The 24,348-nt window shown below is 54.2% G+C and overlaps 1 protein-coding gene across 1 annotated transcript in view; it reads left to right on the top strand.

Annotated features, from left to right (window-relative positions):
- The first annotated feature begins 20,523 nt into the window (after window positions 1–20,523).
- Window positions 20,524–24,348, top strand: part of C1QL1 (complement C1q like 1) — a 41,428-nt gene continuing 37,603 nt past the window's right edge. Inside the window, exon 1 of the mRNA XM_090041179.1 lies at window positions 20,524–21,371. Within this exon, the coding sequence (XP_089897305.1) occupies window positions 20,769–21,371 (603 nt within the window). The 5' untranslated portion in view covers window positions 20,524–20,768. The remainder of the gene's footprint in view (window positions 21,372–24,348) is intronic.

Here is a 24,348-nt window from a genome sequence, read left to right on the forward strand (position 1 = left end):
CCAAGCTCTCAAATATGAAGCTGGGATCAGCTGGGTTTAGGCAGGCGGGATGGGCAAAGAGAGATGGGATGCTGGGAAATCGGATTCTGCACCAGCCCCTCCCTACCCAGCACTTCACAGAACCTAGAGCCAGAAGGGCTCCTCTGATCAGGCAGTCTGACCTCCTGGTTTGCCCAGGCAGGTGAGGTTTGCCCAGATACCCCTGTGAACAGCCCAATGTCTTTAGTTCCAAAGCATCTCAGCCCCAGGAGGCCAAGCTGTGTGGAAACAGGAAATTCCAAGGTGCCATCACTGGCTGAGGGCCCTGCCAGGGTAGGGATTTATTAAATGAAACATGCCCAAATGATGCCAACAGGCAAAGCCCACCGCACAGTACGGAAGGGTGAAATGCCCTCAGGGCCCCTGCCAGTATGATCTGGGGCACACATCTTCCTGCCCCCAGCCTGGGGCTCACTGTGACCCTGTGTGTGTGGGTCAGATACACCAGCCACCTGCTTGAGAGTGTTCTTTGTACCAGCTCAGAGCACCAGGTTATGCTCTCTGCAGTCCTGGGGAGGTACTATCCCCAGCTGTGGCCATGCACCGCTGTCTCAGAAGCAGGAAAGAAGAAAACAATAAATCAAGGCAAGTGAGAATAAGGGAAGAACTTTCTTCCTAAGCCCTGCAGGGCTGGAGTCCTGGAGCTTGGGTTTGCTGATAAAAGCTGCTTTCATGTGCGGCTGCAAGTGTTTTGAGCATCTCAGTGATGATTCAGGCAACCCCATTCTCCCCAGAGCCCATGAACAACAGAAGGGCTCACCAATTCTGAGACCAGGAGGGGCCATCACAACTAGCCAGCTCATCCTCAGAACTGCTTACCTACTGGTAGGATGCAGACAGCATGGAGGTAGTGAGTTGAACTGGCTTTGCACCTGTTCAGTTTTGCTGCAAGGGCAGAACAATGCTGGTTCAGGGGCACAGAGGTGACAACCCAGTTCTTGGGTGAGGTCTGGACAAACAGCTACAGGTTTGGACCTAACTGAAGTCCTTGGGGTGGCTAACCTGAGCTGGAAGATCCTACTGAAGAGGCTGTCTCTGGATGGGGTTGGCCTGAGGTTGGGTTCAGATCTGACCCAGCAGCTAAGTTCAACCTTCATTTTTGGCATGGACCATTTTAACCTCTTGTGAGTTTTCAGCGCCTAAATGTTCAGAGCCCCTATGTTTGCATCTGAGTAGCTTTCATTGCACATTAAAGAGAAAGCCAAAAAGGACCTTAAGTAAGATCTCCCTGTCAGAATCCATTGGGTGTGTTTCTTTTTGTGTATGTATATATTAACTATAATTGTATGTGTCAACAGGCGATTTTGCACTTGTGTGTGTGTGTGTCTTGGTGCTTGTGTATGAGGGTGCTTGTGTGTGTGCGCACTGATAAATACATGCTTGTATATGGTGGGATGTTGCATCCCCTCTGTCATGCTGCCCTGATTCTGCTTCACAAAATAGCAGTTGTCTACTGGACGTGTGCTAGCTCCTTAATTCTGTGAAGGTGCCATGCACAGAGATCACCTTGGTACTGTCTCATAGCTGCCTGCCCAGACTGGATGGGACTGGGAGGGACAGCCCCAGCCCATCTCTGATTTCACATTGGTACAAATCTTTGAGGTCAGTAAAGTCACAACAGCACAAGTGAGAACAGGACTGGGTCTTCTGCATTATATAACTTGCCCTCCTCCCTATCACGCTGCACCATGAAGCAGCCAAGGTGTTATACTGCTATACCCTCCACTCCTCAGGCCTGCAGGCATCATGAGCAAGGCTGGAAATAAGATGGGTTGGTGCTGATTCTCAGCCAGCTGAGTGGCCTCTAGGGCAGTGCTTAAGTGGACATAACTCAATGCAACCCATAGGCTGCTCTAATTGATGATGAGGGGAGAGAAGTTAGGCTGACTCAAAGGCATGAGTAGGTGGCTTCAGTCCTCCTCTTTCCTCCAGCTAGACCTAGTGACATGGCCCTTCAGGGTCAGACATCACTTGGAGAGGTTCCTTTTAGTGTATCGACTTCCCACTGTTCTGTGAGCTGCTTGCCCTGCATCTTCTTTCTCTGGCCCCTTTGGCTTAGCCTTCCACACTCCTGCCTGGCCAGATACACTTCCCTTACCCTCTCTTCTGCTAAACTCGGCTACGGAGCCAGTGAGTATGAAATGCCATTTTAACGCGCTGATAGGGATGATACTGTATCTCTGTCTCCTCTCTGCAGAGCCTCAGATGCTGCTAATGTCTTTATTTAATTCTAGCACTTCAGGCCCTTCAGGCTGCTGTCACTCCCCATCCCTGTCCTTTCATCCATACCGATTGTGATTGATATGCCAGACAATGGAGCAGGCTCTATGCAGATGACTGCAGGGCTGCAGGCCGCCTTCTTTGTTAATCTCTCTGCTGTTCTCAGGATGGATCCCTGTATTTTCTGATGCTGCGAGCCTGGGCAAAGCTGGCAGCACCCTCTCCTCCCCTCACCACTCTGGGAATCAGGTGCCCTCCCTCCAGGGTCTGCCCCTCCCACTTGTGGTCCCATGGTAAGGCTGAGCCATTGGGAGTGAGCATCTCTCCCAGGAGGTTTCAGGTAGCTATGCTCACATCACCCGGTGCAGTAGCTCCCTGAAGGCTAATGCAGACAGCAGTGTGTCAGGCCTGGGATCAGCTGCTGGCTGCGAGGGGTATCCCTCCCTCACTTCAGCCCAGTGCTCTATGGTGGGCACCTGATCCCCGCCTAGAGGCTGGTCACCGCCCTACACAAGCTTTACTGGGCAGTGTGCTGAAGTGGATAAGGCATGCAGCTGGCTGTCGAGACCTGCCTGTTATTCCTGGCTCTGGCATTGACCTGTTGTATGACCCTGAGCAAGTCACTTCACCCCTCTATGCCTCAGCTTGCCCACCTGCCTTCTGTCTGTCTTGTCTGTTCACCCTATAAGTTGTGTGGGGCAAGGCCTTCTTCACTCAGTGTCTGGGCAACACCTGGGCTGGGGCCTTGATCTCATATGACACCCCTAGGTGCTACCACATTCCATACATATGCTAATAACTAGTATCCTGAAGAGTTGTGGTCTGAAGTGACTGGTGAGAGCAGGAGGAAGGGAGTAGCTGGTCGCATGGAAGTGGGTGTGAGAGGCAGACAGCCCCCCCCTCCCCTACCCCCACCCTCAGCCCTGGATGAGTGTTCCCCAAGTTCTGTAACTGAGACTGGCCAGGACTGGCCTATTAGTCACATGTATCCAGACCTGAGGTCCTGGCATCCCCTGCCAGGTTGTGGTATCCCTCTAACCCCCAATACAACCAGGATTTGGCCCCCAGGGTGCAGCCAGACCCAACACACAGGCCAAAGGAGCAGACTGTGATGCTCAAGAGACCCATGGGGCACAGAACCGGACCAGAGCCTGTGGCTCTGGCTGCAGTAAGATCCCTCTTCCTTATTGTTATGCTGGAGATGGAGGCCTGTCAAACAGGCCGACTTAGCCCTGTGGCACTTGGCACGAGACCCAGGCGATGCAGAGCAGAGGCACTCGCACACAGATGGAAACGGGTGGAAATGAGACATGACAAGGTTGCCAGAGTGGCTGGCTGAGAGGAGAGCTTTGCCCTGGTTCTCCACATACTTGGGGTGGCTTGTGGGGATCAGCGGACCTGGACACTGCCTTGTGGGTCCCGGCAGTACTTGAGCAAGTCCTGTGACAGTACCATGGTCCCATCCTCTCTGTGTGAGAGCTATGGGCTGACAGCACCCTGGCATGAGCCAGAAGGAAGACCTGTTGGAGGCAGCCTTGCAGGCACCAGGGATCTTGGTGCTACCAGCAGGGCCATGACAAAGTAACTGCCACACGCACACTGCTTGGGTCCAACATGGCTCCTGGCCAAGACAGAGGAGGCAAAGAGGAGGCCTTCTCAGTCCTGGCTCACCAGGTTCCTAGAAGCAGCAATAGATCCTGGAGGTGCCTGGAGACCTGTTGGGACAATCCACCAGGGTTGATCCCTAGAAAAAAGGTGGGGAGGGGAGGCAGGCTGGTCCATTCTTACAGACTATGAAGTCAGTGTTGCTTGCTCAGGTGCTGCCAAGATCATCAGAAAAGCCCTCTCCACTAGGAAATCTTCAGGAATCCAGCCCCGGTGTCTAGGGGCCTCAGGGAGCAGAATGTATAACAGTTGGGTGGGACAAGTGCCCTTATGCTGGGATTCCCTACACCAGGTATTTAAGGGTGGAGGTTTCACAGGAATAGTTTGCAGCCAGTTGGTGTGTTCTTATGTGAGATGGCAATGCAAGGAGGAGGAGGAGGTGTTTGTAATGGGTTAGGTGTGCCCAGCCAAAAGAGATCCTGGTGTCTGGCTCTGGGCCCTAGTAGTTCCTGCCCTCTTTCCTTGTACACAGCAAGTTCTTCAGCCCTGCAGAAGCTGGGGCAGCCTCTCCTAGAATTAGCTGCCATATGTCTCTCAGGCCCTAGCTGGCAAACACCAATGGGCTGGTGAACATTAGCACCCTCTTCGGATAGCCAGAGACACAGGGAGGTGTTGAAAGCAAAGCAAAGCACCCAGTGTCCCTCCCAGCACAGGTGGGAAAGCAGGTTGTGGGCAGGGGAGCAGCTGTGTGGAGCAGCATCCCAGGAGAGCATAGGCAGCTGAGCCAACTGGGAAAAGTGCAAAGAACCAGCACTCAGTCACAACCTGCCCCCTGCCCACTGACAGCCTCTCCCAAGTCCTACGCAAATCCAGCCCACTAGCCCCAGAGGCAGCTACTTCTGGCTGGGTCCTTCTGTGGCCAAGTCAGCTGCAGTCTGTCAGCAGGTCACCTTTGGCCAATGGTGAAGATAAAGCCAGACAGAGACACTGTCAGAGAATTTGTCTGAAAGTAAAGAATTTGTCATCAGGTGGGTGGGTGGGGGGTATAGGGTACAATCTGGGGGAGGGAGAGGGGGAGTGGAGAACAAATGAATGGGCACTAGCCTGGGTGTCCTTCCAGCAGTGTCTGCAGTTCTTACTGGGGCAGCCACCTTGCCTGGCAGCCTTGAGAGATGCAAGGCTGTCTGGGGAGGGGGCACTAGCTGTGTTGCCCAGCCCATGGCTCAGCTAGAGGGGGGAAGAGATGGGGGTGCTGTGAGGAGTCAGTGGTGCCAAGCTCCCCCATTCTTTGTAGAAGGTTTGAGCTGATCCCACCGTGCTGATTGATTGGGAGTGATGGACGGGCTGCACGGCCAGGCTGGGGTGGCATGGTTTCTCCTGCCTTCAGCTGTTTTGCTCCTGTACTGTCATCACTCCTGGGCTCCCCCAGTTTGAGACTGCAAACACACAATGACAAGATCCAGAACTGAAGATTGCTGGGGGGAGGGGGGAGGGAGAGGGACGGGGGCGCTGGGGGAGCAGTTCCTGCTGCTGATAGGGAGCAACCATGTGATTCACTAGGAGGGTGGGGTTGTGGAGGGGAAGCCCTGGAGCCCACTGGAGCCCTGATCTGACAGCTTGGCATCTGCAGGGCACTTTGTGCTGGGAGAGGAGATAGCAGCAAGGAAAAGAGTACAGGGAAGCACTTAACCCTTGGCTGGCCAGGCCAGCAGGGAATGGCTGTGGTCATAACATGTCCTCAGTCATTGCAGCTCTCTTGGTTTGGATCATGAAGGTGCAGCACCGAGTAGTTGGGAATGAGGGGCAACGAGTTATTACAGGCTGGAGGGGAAGAAGCTGACAGGAAGAGAGCCCTGCCACTAACACCAGCTTGCTGCTCACAGCAGGCTACAAAGCACTGGTCAGATCCAGGTCTCCAGCAGGCAGATAGTCGGGGACTACTTGAAGAGTTCCACACCCCTCCTAGTTCATGGGGGTGGGAATGGGGCTCTCACATGAGTCCATGTGTGCAGAGCAGGTTGTGTGGCCCGGAGGGTTGGGCCCTGGACTGGGAGCCAGGACACTTGGGCCTCTCTCCTCCTCTATCGGTGAGACCCTGCTTAGCACCCTAGGACCTGGGTACCTTTGCAGCATAGCATCCAGTGGCCTGACTGCCACCTATCACAGAAGGTCTAGTCTGTCTCCTGAGAAGGGAAGTGTTTATGGAGAGGGGTCTCTTACCTGGTTGATCTTGGGACTGGAGGTGTTCTCTTTACAGTTCTGCCAATGCTCCAGGTGATTTGTGGCAAGTCACTGCCTCTTTGATCCTCTGCCACCCTGTCTGTCCAGCAGTGAGCTCTTTGGGCAGGGCTTGTGTCTCCCTATGTATCTTGGACAGCACCCACCACAGTGAGGTCTTGCGGTTGGGACTTCTGCACTACTGTCAGCCTAATACACACTAGCTGTGCACCACAAAAACCACACAAAAGGCTCATTAATACACTCACTGAGTCCAATGCTCAGAAGGTGGGAATGGTGGCATTCAGATTTCCTGCAGGGCCATCATGCAACCTATTGTGCATCCTCAGCATGAGAGAGCTCTTTACTTACACTGCTTTTTGCACAGAACCCTGCCACCTTCACATGCCGGACAGAGGCTGCTCCCTGAAGGAACAGTTATTTGCTCTTGTGGTTGCTCCTTATTGTTCAAGGTGTATGTCGGAGCCTTCTTCCCTGAATGCTATTCAGACTCTGCTCTGCATATGGAATTATTCATTTCCTCAGGGGCTTGTCTCTGGCACTCACCACTTTATCCCAGTGCTCCACAAACATAAACTGCCTTCACAAAAGCCCTTTGTGATGAGAAGCAGGTATTGTCCCCTCCTTCCCAATGGATCTGAGGCACAGGGAGTCAGGCTAAAGTACCCATTCGCCTTGGGTGCCCTCTCATGCCCCCCGCCCCACCTCCCCAGGACCTGGTTTTTTTCACACACTCAAAGCACAGCCACACTATGTTCAGCTGCTCCCGTGAGCGCTGCTGGTATGGGCCAGGGTCTCAGGTGGGGACTCAGAAAACCAGGAACTTATAATTGACCACCTGAAAAAATCCTGTGTGGTGACTTGCTCACATCACACAGCAACCCTGTGTCTGAGGAAAAGATGGGATCTAGTTCTCTAGGGCAGAATTCCCTTGCCTGAACCACAAGACCCTGCTTTGTCTTCCCACCTCATTCAATCCACACTTTCCAGCTGCCACAAAAAATGAGGCAAGGATACTACAGGGTTGTGTTTTTCCTTCCCAGCCCTGCCTCATGCTTTGAACAGGCCCATCCTGAATGAGGCAGGGATTCTATGAGCGCTTGTGTTATTGAAGACTGAACTCCAAATCAGGCGTCAGCAACCTTTTGCTGCTGGAGATCAGGGCGGCTAGGAGCTGGAACCAACTTCCAAGAGAAGTGGTGCTGGCTTCTACCCTGGAGGTCTTTAAGAGGAGGCTGGATGTACACCTTGCTAGGATTGTTTGACCCCAGTACTCTTTCCTGCCATGGCAGGGGGTCAGACTAGATGATCTGCTCAGGTCTCTTCCAACCCTACAAACTATGAAACTATGAGGCTGGAGCTTCCCTCCTGTGGCATCTCCAGGTATCGCCAGCAGGGCTAAAATCTTTTGGCCAACCACCTTGTCCTCTGCCACCTGAGCTAATTGAGTGACTGACAGCAGTAGTAGGTTGTCATCCTCTGTGTGGACCAGTTCTAACCCTGCCAGGTGAAGGTATGCTTTGCCAGTGGATTTCAGCAATATCATTAGAGCAGAGGAGAGGTGAGACTTGGGGAATTATGGGTTCATTCCAGGCTCTGGAGGGGCATGACTTGATTCCTGACAGGTTCTTCTGCTTTCTCACCCCCGAGCTTGAGCCTTTCTGTTCTGTATGCTCCAAACCATGCCTCCCTCAACCACTTTGTTCCCTACCCCAGCATCCCAGCCCAGTTTCAGTATCCTTGCCTGCTCAGTCCCAGTCTCCATTCCTCCGGTTTCTTGGCCCAGCCAGTCCTAGTCCCCTGAGGTTTGCTGTCAGTATCCCAACCTTACCCAACACTTGCAGTTTCTCTGGCTATTACCAGTCTCCTTGCCTACCAATCTCAGTTCCCTTCAGCTCCCATCCTGGCTCCTCATCTGTTCTGTCTTTCCCTTCTTTCCCCACTATTCATTTTCTGTCCTGGTTTCCATCCACCAGGCTTTGCACACCATGGGCATTTCATCCAGTCTCATGCCCCTATCACCCGTTCCCCAGGCACTACAGAGATGTGCCACAGGGCTCGAGAGACAGAGGCTGAATTTGTGACAACAGGAGTTCTTCACATCTTCATCAAGGGCCCTTCGTGAATGCTAAGTAAGAACTTGAAAGGGCCAATTGAGCTGAAGGAGCCAATGCAGCAGGGCCCCATTGCCAGAGTGACTTGTTTACACCCTCTGCTTCTCCTCCGGTCTTACTGCCGGGCCATGAATGTGCCAGGCTTTCCCACCAGTGGATTCAAATCAGCACTGCTCCATCAGACTCAACAGGCCAGATCCCCCACAGGTGTAAAACTTTACAGTGCTATTGGAGCCCATGACAGGGGCAGTGAGGCACATGAGTGGCTCCTTTAAGGCCCCCAGCCCATTTCAGCAGCAGTGTCCTGTACAGTATCTTGTGTCACTTTGTTGCGTGAGTGCACATCCCCCACAGATAGTGTGGTTGGTTGACTTCTGCAAAGCAAGAAGCAGCAAAGATAGTGATCTTGAGCTGGAAATAGGGATGGGTGGGCATGGAACAAATACAGGCTAATGTCAGCCCCCTGGGAGAGGGGCATCCCCCCAGCCTGTGTCCCGTGCAGCACCCAGTCTGATTCTTAGAGGGGAAGCACTGGTTCCATTCACAGGCAGGGACCTCGACATGGCCCCGACACGGTACACTTGGGCATGAGATTGTGTTGTTCTCTTATCTGGATACAGCCCAGTGGAGCCAAAGGACTCAGTTGAGTTCTTCTAATAATACAGATGTTCTATTTGGCCTTAACTCCTTCCAGGGAAGGGTCTCTGAGCACTACAGCAGGCAATGAATAAAGCATCATAGTCCCTTCACAACTGAATCTGAAGATGTGGAAACTGAGGCACAGAGAGGTGAGTGGACTTGCTTGAGGTCATGTAACAAGGCAGCAGCAGAGCTCAGAATAGAGCCACCGTTTCCTGCCCCCCATGTAAAATCTGACACAGTCATTCTGGGAGAGTGGCAGAGGGTTAAACAAGTGAGCGAAATAAAGTTTCCTTTATTCTCCTCATTATTCACAATCAATATTATGGTAAATTCCAAGTGAGCAGACTTTGTGCCCGAGCTAGTGAACTCCTGGATGCTCTTGAAAGGCAAATGTATATGTCTAGTATTATAAGTGTCTAGCATTGCATGCACATCAGCTCCCAGACTGCAGCTGGCCATGAGGAGACACTCCAATTACAGGCTCAGCCCCTCAGCTAGTGTAAATGGGTGTAGCTGTCTTGAAGTCAATACCGCAACGCTGATGCACAGCAGCTGGGTCTCTGGCCCACAGGGCCTTCAATAGCACAGGTGGGAATGAGTCAGACAGATGCAGAGCCTGTGCAACATAGAAGGTGTTGGTTTTGCTCATGCACACACTCACCTAGAGCCACTCATATGTAAATGTATGCAGGTGGATATACATGTATGAGCACACATACCTCTATCATCACACACTTATGAGTGCATGCACCTACGCACATCTAGCCCCACATACACATGTGAATACACGTACACTTGCCTAACAATTATGTGCACACACCACACACACCAGGCTTTGCACACTAGCAGACTGTCCCCCCCCCCAACACATACACTGCTGCACACACTGACCCCTTAAAGAGGACAATGATAGCTGGGCAATGAAGGCAGCTCCAGATGTGGTTCTTCCAAAGCAGAGCTGAGGCCCAGGGCATTCATTACACAGCTACTACACCCTAGCAACTTTTGCCCTACAGGCCACAGGACCCTGATAGTGAGGGCAAGCTTTTCTGATGAAGACATGGTTCCTTGCCCTGCTTGACTCACAGTCAGACACTTGTCTTCCTTTCCGGTGCCCAGGCTCCAAGGCACTACCTCTCTTCCAGCTTCTTGTCTTGCTCACTGCTGCCATAAGCACAGGCCAAACACTGGACATAGGGGATGAGGTATTCATGGAGCTCCTGGGGGTTGTTCACATTAACCTCTACTGGACAACAGGTGAAGGAGGAGAATGAAGGCCAGAACCTCTGCCCTGCTGGGGTTGACCCCACAGGCACAATGAGCTTCATTGCAACTAAGACAGGGATACAGAGCACTGGGACAGATCCCTTGCTGGGATACATCAGCACATCTCTCCTGAGGAAATCAATGTGTGGATGCCAGTTTACACCACAGAGCAGGCCCTCTGCCTTGAATGTCCTTGTGCCTAGGACCTGAAGGGCTCCCTGTGGATATGGACTTACCAGGTGAGGTGCCCCATGGGGAGACATGATACAGGCAGCAATTCACCCTTCTCTCGTGCCTCCCTACCATCACACTTTCTAACCCTCAGGCCAGATTCACAAGCTTGGGTGCCATTCACAAGGCTAGCAGCCACCCACTTTGACACAAGGACCCAGTGGGGAGGACACTTTTCTGGGAACAGGATGACCCAACTTTCTGCTTGTTGCGGAGCCTGATACTAAGCTATGGCCTACATGTGGTGGGGGTTTCTATGCTGTTCTCCCACTTCAGGGCACAGAGAGAGATGCTTCTCATTGCCTGTGGAGAGGGGATGCTGCAGTCCATTGCCAGCAGAATGCCAGAAAACAGAGCAACAGAGGAAGTGCCAAAAGACAAAGAGGAGAAGAACAGTGACAGGATTGTGGTGCCACCAACTCTGCCCTGCAATGAGAGCAGATCACTGGGTACCTTGATTGGGCTCTTGGGGGGCCTTCCAAGGGTCTGGAAAGCCTCAAGGGGAAAGCCATTTTGGTATCATTTCATCTTCCACCCAAGAGGCTGATCCCAGAGGCCAGAAGCACTGCAGAGCCCCATTGACTGCAGCTGACTGCTGGCCTCAGTCTTTGCCAGGAAAAACTCCAAAATTTGAACAACAGCCTGACCCTTAGGTGCTGTGAACAGGCCAAACCCTCTGGTTCTCCATGCAGCCAACTATACTCAGCCTGGCAGTCAGTAGGGTTCATTTCCACCAGGGGCAGCTGACCCATGGATTCCTCAAAGAATGGCAGGCAATATGCAGCTCCTAGGAAGTAAACCCAGCTTCATTCAGTTTACACTCTGCATGTCCCAAACCAGTCCCAGGAGCTAGTGGGAAGTGGTCTGGTTCAATGGAGCACTCCCTCCCTCAGTAGATTCCCTCTATCCCTCATTGCCATGTGCCTCAGTTGTCACAGCCCAGGAAGAGCGGGTGTAATGCAGACTTCTGCACCCATTCATGCTGACAACACGAGGCAGAACAAGGGAGATGCCAACTTGTGGGCCACAGGGAGGTGCCAGCTTGTGGGCTGCAGGACCGAAGGGCAGTGATTACATGGGCTATTCACTGGAACAGGGTAAGGGGCATAACTGCTACTTACCATTTGTGACAGGTGTGGATTTTATTGAATGGGTTCATGGTACAAAGCATAAGAAGGCTCTAAAAGCATTTGCTGGTGACCCTAAGTTGGGAGGTATCATCCACACAGAAGAGGACTGGAAGGACTGGAAGAGCTAAAGGACTCTCCCAGCTGAAGCAAGTCTTGGGTGGGTTTGCCTTCCTGTGCCACTCTCCATTGGAGCCATTGGCGTTCAGCCCTCTGTACAAACTGCGATGGCCAGAGCCTGGGAAGGGCCCTGTGTAATGTCTGTCAGAGGAACATGAGTGTGTGAAGGAACAACTCAACATGAAACCCCCTTGCACTCACCAAAGACCCCATGGTCCATCCCACCATATCAAATGCCTCTGCACTCCCTGCTGCATGACCTTTCCACCTCCTCTCCAAGTCCTCATCTGCCAGTCACTGGGGCAGGCACTATCTCTCTCAGTGTCTGTGCAGTGTCTCGGTACAAACAAGAACTGCTGCAGCCATGGGGGCTGCTCCAACATGTGCCCCACAAACGTGGCTAAAAGGAAACTCTTCTCCATTTCTGGGCTATCAAACATACCAGGTTCCTGGTGCATAACAGACTGCACCTCCATCTGCCTATGCCTCAGGGTAAGGGCCTGAGTTCCAACTCACAGGAGAGGAAAGCTGCCTCCCAGCTGCTGAAGGCTAAACCAGTGCTAGGTCCTGGCTACAACAGGCTTCAGGGCCACTTGTCAGTCCTGCCTCTGCCCTGCAGGGTGACCCATACCTCCCTGTTCTTTGCAGGCGTGGGATTAGCACATAGGGTATACTCTGATGTGCTTATGTAGAAAGGGGTAAGGGACAGGGGAGGGAAAAGGATGGGGACTAATACAACATAGATGCTGCTCCTGGATTCTTGCCTTCCATTCCCACCCTCCTTGGGGATCTGCCCTGCAATGGTCTCTGAGGATCAACTGACTTCCACAATCCTCTGGGGTTGCCTGTGAAGCACCTGGTGCTGGCCTCTGGCAGGAGCAGGACCCTGAGCCAGGAGACCCTCTACTCCAATCCAGTCCAGCAGTTGCTCTGTGCAAGGCACTCTGAGGCTCAGAGGTATATTATCTCTGCCACAGACAAGATGCCATAGAAGTGCTGAAAAATAAAGCCTGGCTGAGCTGCAGCTGTGAGAGGGTTAAGTAGCCTGAAAAGAGACAGCAAATAAAGACAGAGAGGCTGTTTCGACCAGGTGCCCTTCTGCAGGGGAGACCGATCAATAGCGAAGAAGGGACAGTCAACAAGTCAGATCGCTTTGCTGGGCAGCTGGCTCTTGATGAGGCTCCCTGCCTGGCATGCTGCTGCATGGGCTGGAGCTGGACCCTTGGGTTTCTCTGCACAGGGGTCCTGGGAGTGCATAGGGCATGGTGCAATGGCCGGGAACTGACTGTCTCCCCTGCTACATGGGCCCAGCTCTGGGTGGGGAGAACGAAACAGCACTCTTGGATCCAGATGCTTTGCACAGCCCCTGGCAGGACAAAGATGTTTCTTTGCACACCCAAACTTTCCATTGCCTCTGCTTATCATGCTCTCTCCCTACCCTTCTCACTCTCCTCTTCTGTCATGTTCTACCCTACCCAACCCCACTCTTCCCCCCTGTCCCTACCCCCACCGCACCACACCCAGCTCCCGGCCAGTTTTGCCCCTCCCTCCATACTTTGCCCATGGGTCTGCCCAGTCTCAGCACTCCTGTCGTGCTGCTCACCCATCAGGCCTTGCACAAAGCAGGGCATGGATAAGACAATGCCAGGCAGTGCCGGCATTGTTCTTGCCCCCTCTCCCCGAGTTTGTGTCCTCCCATCCTCTTCTAGTAGCACAGCAGGGGCCATGGAGCTGGGGGTGGGATGGAGATGACAGCTGTCCACAACAGCTCCCAACAACCTGGAGGGCAGCCCCCTCCATGCCAGATGCCCCACCCAGCTGTAACATGCCAGGGGTCCAGTGGGCAAACTGGTGACAGCGGGGGTCCAGCAGGCGGCATGCCATATAAGTTCTGTGATCCTTGACAGGTGTCCTCAGATGCTGTAGAGAGACGGGTGGGGGCTGAATCAGGGGCATGCTCCCCTCACAATCAATGCTGACCCCAGGGCTGCAGCACAGGAAGTAGGGCTCTGAGCTGCATGTGATGACATGAATGACTCTGCTGGGGCCTCCCTCCTTCCTGACCCACCACCCTGATGCGGGAGGAGGGCTATAGGACACTGTGGGGGAGGGCTAAGGAAGAGGCACTCTGCCCTCTGAGTCAGCACTGACCCTAGAGAGCCAGACCAGAGCTGGACTGGAGGTGCTGAGATGTGACACCAAGACCCTAACTATCTGTGACCATTAGAGCCTCCACCATCCTTTCTCAGAGGGGGGTCTGCATGCTAATCCTACTGCCTCTGCCAGGCTGAGCCCAGGGAACAGCCTCTCTCTCCCTACCTCCCTCTGACACTCTGTTTGGGTACAGGAATCTTCCCCAAATCCAGCCCCATCCAGCTGTGTGCTCTTCAGTACTACAGTTGGGGCTGCACTGCAGTGATAGGTGACCCAATTCCAACCTTGTCGGGTTTCTTTGGGATCAGGGCAATGCAGAAATGCCAAAAGTGTGTTGCTTTCTGCAGCCTGGGAGCTGAGATGGATCTTGCCACCTGCTGCCTCTGCCATTGAGCTACCCTGTGCCCATTGTTATCTGCAGTGCTTGGGATAGGGACCCCAGCACTGGAAAAACTTCAGTGGATTTGGCAGCTATCAGGCAACTGGTCTTTCCAGCTTTTAATTTAGTTTGGCCTCTTCATAAACAAAGCCCACATAGCCAAGTCTTCTCAAAACCAAATGTTAGCTACCTGTGAAAGGACAGGTGGAGGCCCAGGCCAAGGGCCCCTGTTCCTCAAGCCAAGAGACTGCAGTCAAAAACATGACCATGGCAAAACCAGCACATCAGGGTCCATCTAAGTCTTCTGAGAACCCAAATAAGAGCCTGAAACCCTGTTGGCACACAATGCAAGGATGTCTGCCTGAGTCTGCTGAGAGCCTGGCCCAATTGACCTGAGGAGGACCGATGCCCAAGTCTCAGTGGGTGCATCCCAGCTCCTCAGTAAAGTGTCACCATCTATGTGTGTAGCGCTATTAGGCCAAAGTAAACTAATGAATCTGCTGTAGGATAGTACTGCCCAACATGAGTACTATCCTATGGCAGAGTTATATACTCTGCTGCAACAAACATGTAGACAGTGACTGGGGTTGGCTGGGACATATAGGTGCTACAGTCTTGGGCTGCTGGCTGGCTAGCCCTGTACTATAGCACCCTTGTGCCCCAGCCTGTCCCTCTGCAACATGTTGAGTTGGGTCGGAGTAGACCTGGCCTGGCAGGCTGACCCCCTGGACCCCTGCCAGCTGGGGCTGCACTGCCCCGGCTCAACATGCTGCAGTCCCAGGCACACGTGTAAACACTGCACCTGGGAGCAATACGTTCTGACACAAAGTGTGCCGGAGTTTATTCAGGCACACTAATATCACACATAGATGCACCCAGTGAGTACTAACTCCAAGACACACATGTATGACAGTAAAAGAAGATCCAGGCAGCTCTTCCACCCACCCCTGCAGATACACCCTGGCTGCTGGGAGTAGTACAGAGGGGTGCCCCTGGTATTACTCCTGTATGGAAAATGAGCCCATGCTCACTGCCTCTCAGAGAGCTGAGAAATCCTTACCCACCACCACTGCAAGGGGGCAATAGGTCTATAGTGCAGGATGGGTCTGTGGGTGTGGTGCCACAGGGCCTCTCTTTCAGGGCATGCTAAGGACCCTGGGTTAGCTTTGCCCTCTTGTGGTTAGGCACCTACCTCAGCAGCAAGCCGGGGTGGAGGTGTGCTGATATGCCAAAGTATGGTGCCCCCAGTAGCTCCCATTGATTTAAGCACCTGCTTTAGAAATGTTTGCTCACTATTGGTTTCATTAGGATTAGCTGGGTGATGCTGCAGTGCTGCGAAACAGGCAGGGTTCGGGGCCCTTCTAAATGCTGCCTGCCAGCAGGGCACGTGCAGTAATATTTTTATATCTGCCTTCATCTTGCTGTGTTAAGGCCTGGATATTCCTTTCATAAGTTTGTCCCTTATATTTCGATGTATAATTGTGTAGCCTGTCACTCTTTCAGAGCTGCTATCTATCTCCGCTTCTGACCCACTGGCTTTAAGCATGATATTGGCTGGTGTTTTGAATGGTAGGCAACATCTTATTATTTATATATGCAGCACTGTGAGCGCAAAGGGGACAGCAAGGGGGGCTCTTTGCATTATTACATTTTCTAATTTAGCGGCTTTCACTTACAGGGTATTAAAAGGCCATAACATTGTTCTCCAAATTGGCCTTAATAGAGCATCATTGGTTCAGAAGATGGCGGGTTTAGGGTTTTTTTCCCTCCCTTGGCACCGATTGTTAAAGGACATTGAACAAAATTATCCAGGAGAAAGGGAAGTATTCAGAACTGCTCCAATTTCCAACACAAATAAGCCTGCTGCTCCAAAGGACTTGCTGGAGTGCAGCTGCCCAGGCAATTAGGCAGAAGGAAGAACAGAAAAGGCAAATCAAAAGGAAAATTCTATAGACTAACAGAACTGTGGACTCAGCTCCTACCCAGCAATAAAGTCCACCCCATCTTCTCCCTGCCCCAGGCCAGCACTGTTCCCTGAAGTGATCCTGCCATCCCAATCATCTCAATGTCGCTGCATGCTCCTCCTGGCTGGCTTTATTCCCCGGCTGCCTCTTGTCTTAAACGGAGACCATCAACTCTTTGGGGCAGGGACCGTCTTTTTGTTCTGTTTGTACAGTGTGATTATAACAGCACACAATATCCTTGGTATCCATGGCTCCCATCACTCAAGTACCTCACATGTAATGCTAGGGGTCAGTTTTATCTCTGCTTTACAGGTAGGGCACTGAGGCACAACAGGAAAGTGACATATCCAAGGCCACATAGGGAGTCTGTGGCAGAGCTGGGAAGTCATCTGGCCCTCCTGAGTCCCAGCTCTGTGCTTTAAGCAAGAATGCCCTTCATCTCTTGAGGCTACTGTGGGAGTGAATACCTTTCCTTGTGTTTCACTATACAAGCAACAAGCCAGCTTTGCAATCTGGCCTCAGATTGCTACAGACCAGGGAAGCACTGGGCAGGAGTCCCTCCTCCATTTTCTCCAGTTGCTGGAGCAAGTGTGGAGGCTGCAAATCAAGTCATAGTATATTGGGTCCTGGCCCTGGCACATCTCTGTTGGCTGAGTTGGAAAGTTGGATCTAGGGTCATCCAGCGCCACCATCACAAGGGAAGAAGTTCAGTCTTCCTTATGCTTTGGGAACACTGTCCCTCCCACCTGGCTTCTCAAGCACACCTCAACTCTCTCTTCTGCCTGGAGCCAGCTCTGGCACAGTCTGCCTCACTTCATTATGTACTGTTCCTAGCTGCCATGCCCATGGTGTGCTGTCACTGGGGTCCAGACCCTGTCCACTGTTTACCTGTGCCTTTGAGTTGCTGGGTACTTCACTTCAGTACTTAAGAAGTCTGCGCTGGGAACTGCTCTGAGATTCACAAATAAGATCCTGGCATAACTGCCTTGAAGTCAGCGGGGTTTCACCAATAATGGATCTGGCCCTCCATTAGGACACTAAGAGATGCTAAGTACTACTGGCCTCAGGGTGAGGTTGCTGGCACTTAATGTCTCTCAGGGTTAGGCTGTGGTATCTATAGAATCAGGCACCTGGAGAGGACTGTGGTCACAGCATCAAGCCCTGTGCCCACTGAAGTGGAGGAAGCTGAGGACTCTTTGGTCCTTTGAGCTCATCATCCCTAAAGCACAGGCCATGGGATAGTGAACCAGCTCATGGTGGGTGGTGGGGAAGAGATGGTCTTCTCACACCAGGCCAGGACAGAGGCGATTCTGCTGAAGTCAGTGAAATGACAGCAGTGTGGGAGTGAGGTAGAAGTAGGAAGAATGAGGCGCCCACTCTAGCACCAGCCAGAACCCGCCCCTACTGTCAATGGCCAACCATGCACAGAACTGCCCAGGTCCAAGGAGGTTCTCAGATGTCCTACTTCCTCCCGAGGGTCTAGGTGTCACCTGAAAAAAAATCTTCTGTTGGGATAGGGAGCTGTTGTGGGGCCAGCCTCAGGGGAAACCCTGATCTCTCAAGATCACTGGCAGAATAGGTCATTTCCACATCTTGCCCATCTAAACCTCAGGCCAAGTCCTCCCCACTCAGTCATAGGGGTGATGCTGGGCTGATGAAATGAAAGCTCTTACTCAGCCACTAGTGAGGGGCTGGATGCAGGAACCTCTGAGTATAACCCTCTGGCTATGCGTACAGGTCCTAAAATCTCTGACACTGCATATACATGGGGCTGAGGTCGGTTGGAGATTCCTTTGGGAATCTGGGACATTTCAGACACTTACTGGGGCAGGGGAGGGGGAGGAGAGGGGGAAGAAAACCCTATCATATGCTGTGAGGACTTCCAAGGAGGTCATTGGTTTGGAAAGCCTCAGGTGGAGCCTCCTCTGAGCATCTGCCTCTCATACCAGCTGCTTTGACCTACCAAGAATCTGTTTCAAGCTGGGGGCTCAAGAAAAGGAGGCACCCCACATTGAAGGCTGCCTTTGAAAACACTGCTGGCAGCGGCCAGGTGTGAAAGTGATGGATCTTCACAGAGGGCCTGGCCCTCCAAGGTCCCTAGTGGCCGCACACAGATCCCTGCTGCCTCTGTGGTGAACTGTTCAGCTCCCTATGGGTGATTTATGGCTGAGACACAGCACGAATGCACTTTTTCCTTTTAATTATCAGTAAGAGAGAGGAAGAAAGCCCACCCTGCCTTCCTTTCCTGTGCAAGTCACTGGAAGCAGCGGCAGCGGCAGCTCGTGGGCCAAGATGGCTGTTAATTAAAGTGCTGGCGCCTTCTCCTCTCTGTAAAGTTTGAAGCTGTTATTTTCCACTCCAGCGAAGCGCAGAAAATCCGTCTGGGGCTGACAGGAATGACACTGTGGTGGTGAAGGGAGCACTGTTTGTGAGGGGGGCAATTTGAATAAAGAGCTGTCCCTGCTGACAATGCCACCCAGGCACAGGCTGCCCTAACCTGCCAGGAGACTTGGTGTGGGGGCCCATCCTGCGGGGAAAAGCTGGGGTTTCCTTTCATCTCCCATGGGGGGCACTGTGGCCTGTTTGTCATGTGGTGGCCAGGGTCCAAAAGACAAGTGAATAAGCAGGGGTGTGCGAGGGAGGGCAAGGAAAGAAACAGCCCCCAAACAGACAGTTGCATTCAGCACCAGCTCAGATGCCACCAGAGAGCAGGGGCAGGGGCAGGCTATGTTAAGGGTAGTGAGGCCACTTCCCCACCTGTTCCTACCAAGCGGGAAACTTCCTACTTACCCCCTCAGCCCAGCCACTGGCCCTTGGGCCTTCCAGGCTGTGCCTTCCCCTGGGTGGGGGCTGGCAGCACAGGGAGGACTCTGGGGGCAGGGGCCTGTGCTACCCCAGTGTGACCCAGCTCACAGATGCATGAGGTGGGGGGAAAAAAATAAACAAGGTGGCAGCAAACTCTGCCTGGGCTAATTTGACAAATATCTTGATGGAAGGAGACGCATCTCACTTTATGCAACCTAAACACTTTAATGCAATAAAGTGGCTTGTGAACCAAAAGCAAACCACAACAGACAAAACAGAGCGGACAGGCGCAGAGCTGCGGGGGTTTTAACCCCCTTGCTGCTGCCTCCTGCTCTATCCCCGCTTCCCAAGCGCATCTCAATCAAATCGTTACTCCAGGTTGGGGAGGGCTGACATGCCTGGAGAAATAAACCAGGGAGGAAAGGGATCCCGTGTGAGAAAAGCAGCAGAGAGGGAGCAGGCAGCGCTCTGATACTCCCAGCCCTGGAAACAATGGAAATGTCTCACCTACAGAATCACTCCGGGGGGGATCAGAAGGGCCCCAGTGTCCTAAGCCCTGCCTAGGATCTGCGCTGGTAAGCCAGGGGGCATCACGCTGCCCACAGCCGTTCTAATGAGACATGCATAATGCAGGGCAGTGAGAGAAGATTGATATGTCATAATAGCCAAAGCTCCCTGTGGGATCCTGCCCTGGGAGCCGGGTGGCGCTGCCCCGGGGACAAATGGCACTGTCTGGCTGCGGGTGGGCACTGCAGGGTGTGACCCCATGCAGGCCACACTGGGCACTGTGCCATCAGGGCAGGGTGCAAGCTGTCACTGCCCCTCTGCTTTGCCCCTGGAAGAGCAGGAAATCATTTCTATTTGGCTGGCTGGCAGAGGGCTCAGGGCACTGTCCCACAACAGGAGTCTTCGTCCCTGGCAGCACCATACCTAGACTCCTGGCAGCCCTGGGCAAACTTTTCGTATCAGGCCCCCCTTTGCCAGAGATCATGATAATAACAATCATTGTTTTCACCATTTTTGGGTCCCCTTTCTGTCCAGGCCCTGGGCAGCCACCCAGGTTGCCCATGCCCGTGTCCTGCCTGGCTCCCCGGGCACAGGGGAGGAGCATGATGCCTTCCCTCGCCCCTATCTTCAACTTTTCCAGTGTTACAGAGAAAGAAATTGAGTGAGTGAGTGAGTGTGTGTGCGTGCGTGTGTGTGTGTGGGGGGGGGGGAGGGGATATGGTCAGTGCATCCGTCTCTGGCTACAACTCCTGACAAGGGATCTCCACTAACCGCTCCTGGCGAAAATCAAAGCCCTCTAATCACTGGAGCGATCAATCACCCGATCCATCGATTAAATGCTGCCTCTCGCACCGGGCTAAGTTCCCCCGCTCGGGTCCGCTTGTCACACGCTGCCTCTGTGCATGAGCAGAGTCCTATCACCGAGCTCGCGCCCGCTCGCTCGCTCTTTTTTTTTTTCAGAAGTGGGTGGAGGTTGGGTGCACTGGGGGGGGAATCAATGGGCAGATAACATCTCACTTGAAACGCCGGCGAGCGCCAGGCGGGGAAGGGAAGGGAAGGGAAGGGAAGGGAAGGGAAGCGAAGGGACGACGCGGAGCCCGGCTCGCCGCCGCCGCTCGGTGCCCGCAGCCGGCCGGGGGCAGCCCGGGGCAGCCGGAGCATCGCGCCGCCCCGCCGAGCCGGGGGACGCCTGGTCCGGGAAGGCGCGGCCGGGCGCCCCTGCTGCCCCCGCTTCCTCTCTCGCGCCGTGCCCACCCCCGCAGGCACCATTGCCCCCACGGGGAGGCCGCGGACTCAGCCCCTTCCGAGGCTCAGCATTGGAAGGAAAACTTTGATCGCGGCTGCCATCGGCGTGGTGATGATCCTGGTCCTGGTCATCCTCATCCCGGTGCTGGTGAGCTCGGTGGGCGCGGAGGGGCACTACGAGATGCTGGGCACCTGCAGGATGGTCTGCGACCCCTACCTGGGCAAGACCGCGGCCACCACGAGCGCCAGCATCCGGGCCGACGCCGACACGCTGAGCGACCACAGCGGCGTCCCGCCGCCCTCCACGCTGGTGCAGGGCCCCCAGGGCAAGCCGGGCCGGCCGGGCAAGCCGGGGCCGCCGGGGCCGCCGGGCGAGCCGGGCCCGCCCGGGGCCATGGGGCCGCCCGGGGCGCGGGGCGAGCCGGGGAAGCCGGGCCCGCCCGGCCTGCCGGGGCCCGGGGGCAGCGGGGCCATCAGCACGGCCACCTACACCACGGTGCCGCGCGTGGCTTTCTACGCGGGGCTCAAGAACCCGCACGAGGGCTACGAGATCCTCAAGTTCGACGACGTGGTCACCAACCTGGGCAACCACTACGACGCGGCCACGGGCAAGTTCACCTGCAACATCCCCGGCACCTACTTCTTCACCTACCACGTCCTCATGCGCGGCGGCGACGGCACCAGCATGTGGGCCGATCTCTGCAAGAACGGGCAGGTAAGCGCGGGCCCGGCCCCCGGCCCCGGGGAAAAGTTTCTCTGCGCCCCGGGGCAGGCACAGCCGCCGCCCCGCCTGCCCCCCAGCCGCGGCTGCAGCCGCCCCGGGCACCTCGTGGAGCCGGCGCTGCCCCCGGAGCGGACCCAGGCGCCCGGCCGCCGCCCGCCGCGGCTTCATCCCTCCTCCTGCAGCAGCGCCCGGAGCGGGGGGGAGGGCGGGGAGGAGCAGCCGGGGGGAAGGGAGCGGAGCTGCCTGATCTGCCGGCCGGCAACTTCTTGCCCGAGCTGCCTCTGCCCGGCGTGAGGCTCGGAGGCGCAGGGCTCCTTTGGAGGCTCCTCGCAGCGCCCGGCTCTGCCCCTGGCCAGGGGCTGCTGCTTTCCCCGGGGCCGCCCGGGTCCTTCCACCGCTCACACCCACCCACTCAGCTTTCCTCACGTGTCCCCGGGCACCCCGAGGCCCAGGGGGCCCCAGCTCCCAGCAGCAAAGGTCCGCTCCGCCCCTCCCTGCCAGATCCCCGGGGTGGAGGTGCAAGGAGAAGCTGTGCCCAGCTCCTCTGACCTTCTCTGTTAGGAGACGCCTGAAGGGCCTCAGTGCCCAAAGGCCCCCTGCTGCTGGGGGTTGCACAGGCAGCAAGAGGCTTGGCCCTTGGCCCCCCAAAAGCCTTGGATCTAAATCTGATCTAAAGACTCATATCTAAACAAGCCAGGAGAACGGGGGAGCAGCGAGGGGCTGCGTCTAAGTTGCACTGCTAGGCGGTGGCAGGGGCAGTACAGTTCATTTGGGTCCCAGTCCTGCTCTGAAGCCAGGCCCCCCCACCCATGTTTTTCCTATGGCCCAGGCCATGGAGACATGGGAAGAATTTCAGTGCCTCAGTTTCCCCTTCTGTAAAATCATAAAAAATGAGGGTTGGGAGGGACCTCAGGAGGGCATCTAATCCAACCTCCTGCTCAAAGCAGCACCAGCCCCAACTAGATCATTTCAGCCAGGGCTGGGTTGAGGCAGGCCTTCAAAAACTCCAAGGATGGAGAGTCCACCACCTCTCTAGATAACCCCTTCCAGTGCTTCAGTGGGATGACCAGACATACCCCCCGTCCTCAGGCACTTCAAGGCCCAAAGCTGAAAAGTCTGTTAAAAGAACGGGTTGGTTCCTTCTTTCAGCCACATTCAGTGTTGTTCTATCGGCCCAGGAGGCCAAAGGACTAGAAGTGCCCTGGAAATAGACCTCAAAGAGCTCACATCAAATGGGGCACCCCTCCCTTACTGTCCGAGCCCCCAAGGTCTGGAATAGCCTGTCATTGGAGGTGGTTCAAGCACCCACACTGAATGCCTTCAAGAGAAATTTGGATGCTTATCTTGCTGGGATCCTATGACCCCAGCTGACTTCCTGCCCCTTGTGCAGGGGGCTGGACTCGATCTTCCGAGGTCCCTTCCAGCCCTGATGTCTATGAAATCTATGTAAAGGGAGGCTCAGTCAGACAGAGTATGAGTCACGGGTGGGGCTCACCAGCCAGCACTACGTAGGATCATCCCAGTGGCCCTTTTGAGCCTTTCCATCAATGAAGTTGCCTTGTCAGGAGCATCTCCCCCGAGGTAAGCGTGTGAGGTCCATTGGCTGTGTGGGAAGTTAGGCCTGGGCACACACAGATGGCTTCGTCCTCCCAGTTCCTAATTCAGCCCCTTTGCCAGGATTAAATTCCATGCGGGAATGTTAACAGTAAGAGCACCCAGGCTCCTGCTACATGGGCGTGAAACCACTCTCCAAAGGGGTTTGCCCCAGTATCTGGCAAAATGTCCTCTCCCCTCCACCCATTGTCTGTGTTCTCTGGAGCTGTCTGTCCCCTCTCCCCTCTCCCCCTCCCCCAGCCCTGGGCTGGCAGTATGGCGGTGCTGCCCCCCAATTGGCAGAGCTCTCTGAGATCCTACTAGGAAATGCCCTAAGGATGCCAGAAAATGTAAGAGGTTGTTTTAGACTCTTAAATCTGCCTTTCTGTACATTGTGTCACTGTAATCCCGCCTCCCCAAAGAAAAACTGTGTGCGATTTAAGGCACAGATTGTCAGCGTTAATGGTGACTTTCCTGTCACACTTTAAATGTCACCTGAGCTTAATATTCTTTGGTGTCACACACTATTATAGTGGTGCAGTCGTGCCACCATAGTTAGGGCTGCATTTCAGTGATTCATTTGTAGGGAAAGGAAGTCTGAGAATCACTCCCCTCCCCTCCAAGGCTGTATATTCTGTGGCTGTACATATCTACCAGAGGACATGCTTTTTCTCCTCCAGTATTTCTTCTGAAGTTTTCCTTAGCATATACTAAGAGCAGGGTCTGACCTCAACAGCAAACTTGTCCTTGGCCTTTCCATTCCTAGAGGATAAGGTGCCCTTTGCCTCTGTCCACAACTTGGGGCTGTGGCCTGGCTCCTGCCTGCTGCGGGACTGATAAACTGCTCATACTATTTATTAAACAGGAGCCAATGGAGGACCTACCTAGGATAAACCACCTTGTGTCAGGACAAGAGAGACCATCCCCCAAGGGGCTCACAGTCTGCAGAGACAACAAGGCAGGACTGGCATAGGGAGGGGAGGCGGCTTGCTGAACTGATGCAGCCAGTCAGCATCCAATCCAAGCAATCCTGAATCCCAACTGGGTGCCCTGGCCACTGGTCCAGCTCCCTTCCTACACTCCCTTAGGAGACTCCAGCTGGCAGACTTGGCTGTTACTCCGTTACCAGGACCAACTGATATTCTGTGTGAATTTCCATACATGGGCTCAGGCACCCAAAGGGCTGAGCCTTGTGGCCCCAGATTGCAGAAGCACTTAAACAGCTGCTTAACTTCAAGCAGGCAAGTCATCCCATAGAGATCAACAGGACTGAGTCATATGCTTGAAAGCTAATCATAAAATGCCGTGCCTGGGTGGCTTGAAGCCTAGGTATTTAGCACCTTGCAGGGTCAGATGATATTTGACAGCTAGGATT

The sequence above is a fragment of the Crocodylus siamensis genome, chromosome 4 (assembly GCF_052110815.1).
Source record: "Crocodylus siamensis isolate JL-2025a chromosome 4, ASM5211081v1, whole genome shotgun sequence".
NCBI classification, from domain to species: domain Eukaryota; kingdom Metazoa; phylum Chordata; order Crocodylia; family Crocodylidae; genus Crocodylus; species Crocodylus siamensis.